Genomic DNA, 6,497 nt, shown 5'->3' with positions numbered 1-6,497 from the left:
CTCTCCGGCCGGGCAGGAGCCGGGCAGACCCGCAGCGCGGACCGGGCAGGAGCCGGATTCCCTCGAGCGACCACGAGCCTCCGCGTCCAGCCTCTGCCCGGTGACTCGGCAACTTCCCCGGCCGGACCCGGCCCCCCGCACCCCGCCCGGACCCCCGCGCCGCGCTCCGCACCAGAGCAGCCCCGTGTCCCGCCGCCTCTGAGCGGGGACCTGAGCCGGGACCCGGCGCGAACCCGGCACGGAGCGGCTGAAACCCCCGGGGCGCGGCCCGTGTCCGACCCGCCCCGAGCCCGCAGCCCCCCAGCCGGGACGCGAACCCCGGGACGCGAACCCCCCGAGCTCCCCGGGCCCCGCCCTTACCGGCCGCTCCAGCTGGCTCCGGCCCCGACCACACACTGCAGCGGGGCGGGGCTTCCGCACGGCCCCGCCCCTGAGCGCTGAGACACCGGGACAGCCTCTGCCCCCTCCCCCACCTGGCCCCATGTCCCCCGCCCTGATCCCCATCACCCCCCACCTGCCCAATCACCCCTCCCACCCCTGCCCCCATGTCCCCCGCCCTGAACCTCCCCCACCTGTCCTCATAGTGCCCTGCTCTGATCCCCATCACCCCCCACCTACCTGCCCCCATGTCCCCCGCCCTGAACCCCATCACCCCTCCCCTGCCCAATCACCCCTCCCCCAACTGCCCCTCATGGTGCCCCACCTCCCATCACCCCTCTCCCCAAGTACCCCTATGACCCTCCCACTCTGATCCCCCCCAGCATCCAGCTACTCCCTATGACCCTCCCCCTCAACCCCTGCCCTGACCCCCATCACCTCCCCCAACTGCCCCCATGGTGTCCCACCCCCATCACTTACTCCCCCAACTGCCCCTCATAACCCTCCCCACTTGGATCCCCATCACCTCCTCCCCCACCTGTAGAGTGACCATAGGTCCCATTTGGTCAGGACAGGCCCCTGTTTAAGTCCTATGCTGGACGTTCCAGCTTTTTTGGCACAACGGGGCATTTGTCTAATCATCAGTTGGCCAGAGCAAACAGGACAAATGCCCCGTTGTGCCAAAAAAAGTGGGGCACACCCCTAGGGGGGCGTGGAGAAACAGCTGGGGGGGGGGGGGGTGAATGGCGATGCCAGGCCGCAGGGCAGGCTGGCAGCCCAGAGGGGTGGGGGGAAAGGTTGCTCAGGTCAGCCCCGTGCAGTGTCCCGTTTTCCCTTTGGGAAATATGGTTACTCTACCCAACTGCCTCCATGACCCTTCCCTCCCCATCCCTGCTCTGACCACCCATCAATCCCTCTCTCAACTACCCCGCATAACCCCCCCCCTCCAACCCACTGTCACCCCCTCCCCCAACTGCCCCGCTCCGGCCCCCCTCCACTTTCCTCCAAAGCTGGGCTGGGCTCTTCGTGAGTCACTACTCTGATGAAATCTGACTCTCCGTGTTCCCACTCCTGAGATCCATGCAGTGAACAACATACATGCACCTGCTCACGTCCCAAGGATCAATCAACAGATTACACACACCTTATTCATCCCATTGGCCACTATTTATATTAAAAAATTATTTTACAAACCAAGGAGAGATGCTTGTGGAACACCAGGGCCAATTTCAAGACATTAAAAACATACATTGGTCTTGTCAAACTGCTGAAGTATTTGCAGTTGGAGCAAGTTCACCAAGTGGATCATCCCTTGCGTGTCTTATGCAGCATTTGTAAGTTCCGCTTCGGCCGTGGCCAAGTAGGGTGTGTTGTGTGCAAACCGGCTTAGAGCGGTGTCTGGGGTCCCAGAGCTTCCCTGGTTCATTCGCAGTTGGCCTGCCTTTCCTTCTCAGCACTGCAGCCCACAGCATCACACGCTAGCCACAGCCTGGCAGGGTGAACCTTCTGGGGTGTCAGTTAACAATCTAAACTCTCCCCTTCGGTACCGTCGTGAGCCGTTATCCGAATCGACGAGCCGAGGTGATGGTCTCTGGCAAGGGAGCCACAAGCCAGAGAGAAGCGACGAGCAATGACTGCACCGCTCAGTTTGATTTGCCCCAGTGCACTGCATTGCTCGGTGTCATAGCTGTCTCCGTGCAGCATGTTCCTTTCCCCTGCTGTGGAAGGGTAGACCCAGCCCCATGGCTGTGGTTTATAACAAATCCCCAGAGCCCAGCTGCAATCGACCCTCTGTCTCTACCGGTGCTAAGCCCAGAGGAGAGTCATGACCAGAGAATAAAACCCTTCGTTAGAGGAGTATAAACAATTCCACGCCGTCGCTGTTAAAACCAGGAGCCCAGCAGGTAACAAGGAGCTCTAGGGAGACTAATTCAAGTGGAAACGTCACCGGCCTGTCGCAGTAACACATCCCTTCTGCCAGTGCCTCGGGGATTCCGCACAGAACCCCGTTACCGCTAACGTGTGTAATGTACAGGAACCCCAGCCCAAGTAGGCATCGGATCTAGTCCTACCACCCTTGGTAAGTGGTTAGAGCACCCGCTGAGGAACTAACAGGGGGGCGCTTTGTCCTGCAGGCGAGACAGCTCCGTTCCGATGGGTGAGTAACGCTAATGGGCCCGATTCTCCACTACTGCATGCTGGCTTTACACCAGGGTAACTCCCCGGTATAGCACTGGTGTGAAGGCCTGGAGAACCAGGCCCAACGGCTCAGCAGCTCCAAGACTCTGGCCGTTTCTAGTCTGTCAGATCCCCTTGCTGGCGGGCTCACAGAGCTCTCTGACCTCACACACGGGACTTAGGGGCCATCAGCTGTCTGATGGATTCGCCTTCCAACCAAAATCCAATGAGGAGGCAAAACCGTTTGGTTCAAGAAACTGCAGAGATCACCTAGCCTGAGCGTAGGGAGGGATTTCCCAGCTTCTTCTATTGCTCAGGAGGCGAGGGGGAGAGAGAGACAGACCAGGGGGGCTGGCGTGTTAAAGAGCTGGGCACTCAGAGGTAAGGGTGAAAACTGCCCCCTCCCATCGGCCCCGTTTCTGCCATCAGAGGCTCTCATTCAGTCCATGGGAGCTGGCGTTTGTGCTGGACAGCAGAATTTGGCTGGGTCTGGTTGGAAAGCCACCTGCTGATGGAGGTTCCCTTGTGAGACCGAGCCATGACCCAGGGAGGGATTTCCCAGCTTTACTCTAAGTGAACAGCTCTAGTATTTGTGGAATTCAGGAACTGAGTGTTTTGGTGCTTTTCTGATTTCAGTCTAGAAGAAAGTGCTGGTGCCTGGCTGCAAACCCTGAGAACAATGACATTTCCCAGCAGGCTGGCCTGGAGCGCAGCTCGATTGCAGGCCCCTTTCCCCGGGTGTTGCCTGGAGAGCTGAACCCTGACTTACAGCCCCTCCCAAAGGCAGGGGGCTGCGCCTCCAGGCAGGGGCTGGGCTTGGGGCACTGGCCGTAGACCTGGCCAGGGTTACCCACCAGCTCGGAAGGTCATTTCCCACCTCATACTCTCATGTACATTATGGACAAATGGCCACACAACAAAAGCTTTGGGAGCTGGGGTTCGAGGCACTGGGCCCGTCCCCCTTAGGGTCAGTGGAGTTATCCCCGGGATGAATACAGCTCTGAATGTTTCACAGCATAGCTCACGGCAGAAACAAGCCTTGTGGATGGGATGAGCGTATACAGCTCTGCCCTCCCTCCACCCCTGACTTCGCTGTGCTCGGAGGTACGGGGTTGAGGGGATGAAGCAGTGGCATCATGGATGATCTTGGTGCATGGAGCGGGCGTTCCCCTGCACGTTCTCTCTCTCAGGCCACGGAGGGATGCGGGGGTTGGTCTGCTCTGCGCTTGCCCCTCTCCACTTGTCAATGCCACACAGTTAAAAACTTTACTCATCCTGTTCTTTCCACCCTTCCCCTGCCTCCCTGGGAGCAGCGCGTGCCCTTCAGAGCAGCAGCTGGAGTTCGAGCGAGCGCCTGGGTGGAAAGAGAAGGCCTGAGTCCTCCTTGGAGTAGCTGACAGGGCAGTCCTGGGCAGGTGCGGGCTGGGACGCTGTGCAGATCACAGTTTCTTTTCTGGCTGCCCTGGTTCCTCCATTCACTTGTGTTTGTTTTTCTCACTATTGGGTGAAAACGTCCCTGTCGTGGTGAAAGGCAGTTTAGGCCGCATGTTTCTCCCAGACATAATGAGCGCGCCGAAGCCGTGCTGATGGGAGAAGGCGTAGCCGGAGCGACGGGTGCTGGTACGGCGCAAGCGTGTCTTGGGCAAGGGAGGCGGCGGCCGCTTCTTGGCCGCTCTGATCTTGCGTAGGACCTGAAATCAGAAAACATCCCGCTCAGCAGGTGGGAGAGACGGCTGGGCTTGGAACGCCCACCGTCCTGTTGCTTCCCAGGCAGAAGCGGGTTCCTGCAGAGGCTTTAACTGGCTGGAAGGCAGTAACCTTGCTGTGTACAAACGGTTCCTAGCAGCCCCTTGCTCCTACACGGCAGGGCTATCAAATATCAGCCACGGGGCGTCTTGTCAGAGCCAGACCGGCTAGAGACACAGGGCCCGTGTGAGCACAACAAAGCCAGAGGCGGCAGGGGCAGGGTCTGGAGAAATGCTGACGCTCTACACCTCCTGTTCAAGGCAATGGAGCTCCAGGTCCTTGGCCTCTCTCAGGGTCAGGCTTTATCTAGGTCCCAGCTTGGCAGCTGGTTGGGACCCCTCCCCAGCCAGAACAGCCCTCTCGGCAGGCAGCTCATGTCGCACAGGCACCGCGGGCCTTGCGAAAAGTGACGCATGCTTGCTGTGGGGAGCCAGGCCCGAGCCATAGCTGGAGCTGGAATTCTGAGCTCCCCTGCCAAGGACAGGGCACTGAGCGGAGAGTCCGGGCCAGGCCCGTGTACCATACCGCCGTTCCATACACTAGTAAACCCACAAACACCGGTCATCCCAGCTGAAGCGGCGAGAGTCAGCTAAACTCAGCAGGGAGGTTTGAACAGGGGGGGAGGGATAACTCAGTGGTTTGAGCATTGGCCTGCTAAACCCAGGGTTGTGAGTTCAATCATCTGGGGGAAAAATCTGTCAGAGGATTGGTCCTTTGAGCAGGGGGTTGGACTAGATACCTCCTGAGGTCCCTTCCAACCCTGATCTTCTATGATCTATGAATGTCCCCTTGGGGACGGCACCTCTTCTGTCTCTCTAGCTGCTGATTTTCTGTGGAACCATCACCCTAGTCCTTCGCGGCAGAGAATCTAGCTGCGTCATTGCCCCTTCCCACAGGGCCCCTGGGGAGCTTTGCCGGGACCAAGGGCACAATCAAGGGGTGTGGCCTTGCTCAAGGACGTTGGGCCTTAACGCTGGCAGAGCGCAGGGAGAAGAGAAACACTGGAGCGCAGCGGCATTTAGCAAACTGCTCCGGCCGGCAGTGAAGCCGAGCATCACCTGCAGCCTTGTTGGGGGGGGTTCTCCTCCAGAATGTGGCATGGCCAGCCTGCTCTCCTCACTACTGCAGCCTTTCCCAGCCCCCCCTCCACTCCCCCCAGCAGGAACAGCCCCACCTCCGCGTCCTATTCCCTGGGTGGGTGGGTGGGGAGGGCAGCTGGTTCCCGAGGTGTGTGAGGGTTCGCAGAAGAGGAAGCGGGTCCCTCCAGCCAGCAGAACCCAAGCAGCCGTGTGTGTCTGGGAGGCCGGGCGGGGACTGCACACCTGCGCTGCAGTAGCTGGGGGCGGCTCTGCTGACTGTGAAATGCACTGCTGCTTTGTCCCCAAGCCACAACACTTAAACCCTGCACCTAAAAATAGCCCTGCTTCCCCAATCCCCCCACGCCCAGCTCAGGCTAATCCATGTCAGTAATCTCAGGCTGCAGACGGGCTGAACTGTGCCAAACCCAGGCGCGAGTCCGGGTAGCACTCGCACCCTGCGCAATCCCAGGCCCCTGGACCCGGACTGCGACGCAGGCGGAGGGGGCAGTGACAGCCGAGGTTATCCCCTTACTTTGTCACTGATGGTCGGCATTAGCTGAGCCTTCAGAAACCGACCGCCAACCACCGGCAGCACACACAGGATGATGCTGAGGAAGATCGCCAGCCACACGTTGGGTTGACTGAGGGTGTTTCGAGCGGTCCCTGAAAAACAAGAGCACAGTAAAAACCAGGACAACGGCAGACGCAGGGACTTCCATTCATACGGATCCCAAAGCACTCCGCAAACACACTGGAATACGCAAAGTCTCCCCAAGGATCAGGCTACCCGCCAGTGACACCCAGCCACGCGGAGGTGGGACTTGCAGTGGTTAAGAGCGCACAGCAACTATCATGCACCAGTTTGAGCCAGCCCGGGAAGAATACTCTTGTGTCCAAATCCAATTGTAGTGCGGGGCTAGGGAGGCAGAAAGGAGTGACCGGAACTGGAGTTTGCTGGATGCCAGCGTTAACAGCTTGTCACTTGACAAAAAGGCAGAGGCCAGGGGTCAAGACCCCGATGCTTATCTCCTCCATAGTCATCCTCCAGCAGCCCCTCCCCAGGGCATTCGCTCCGCAGGAACGCCAAGGGAGAGCGCCACCTACTGAATCATTCCC

The 6,497-nt window shown here is 59.5% G+C and overlaps 1 protein-coding gene across 2 annotated transcripts in view; it reads right to left on the bottom strand.

The window, feature by feature from the left end:
* Nucleotides 1-1,529: 1,529 nt before the first annotated feature.
* Nucleotides 1,530-6,497, bottom strand: part of LOC128839527 (phospholipid-transporting ATPase ID-like) — a 122,597-nt gene continuing 117,629 nt past the window's right edge. For both annotated transcript variants that reach the window (XM_054032588.1, XM_054032589.1), the window contains exons 27-28: nt 5,914-6,044; nt 1,530-4,247 (exon numbers count right to left, since the gene is read on the bottom strand). In XM_054032588.1, coding sequence (XP_053888563.1) covers nt 4,032-4,247; nt 5,914-6,044 — 347 coding nt within the window. In that variant the 3' untranslated portion in view covers nt 1,530-4,031. The remainder of the gene's footprint in view (nt 4,248-5,913; nt 6,045-6,497) is intronic.

This window comes from Malaclemys terrapin, chromosome 6, assembly GCF_027887155.1.
Source record: "Malaclemys terrapin pileata isolate rMalTer1 chromosome 6, rMalTer1.hap1, whole genome shotgun sequence".
NCBI classification, from domain to species: Eukaryota; Metazoa; Chordata; order Testudines; family Emydidae; genus Malaclemys; species Malaclemys terrapin.
The sequence above is the reverse complement of the archived record's forward strand: the minus strand, read 5'-3'. Positions and strand labels throughout refer to the sequence as shown.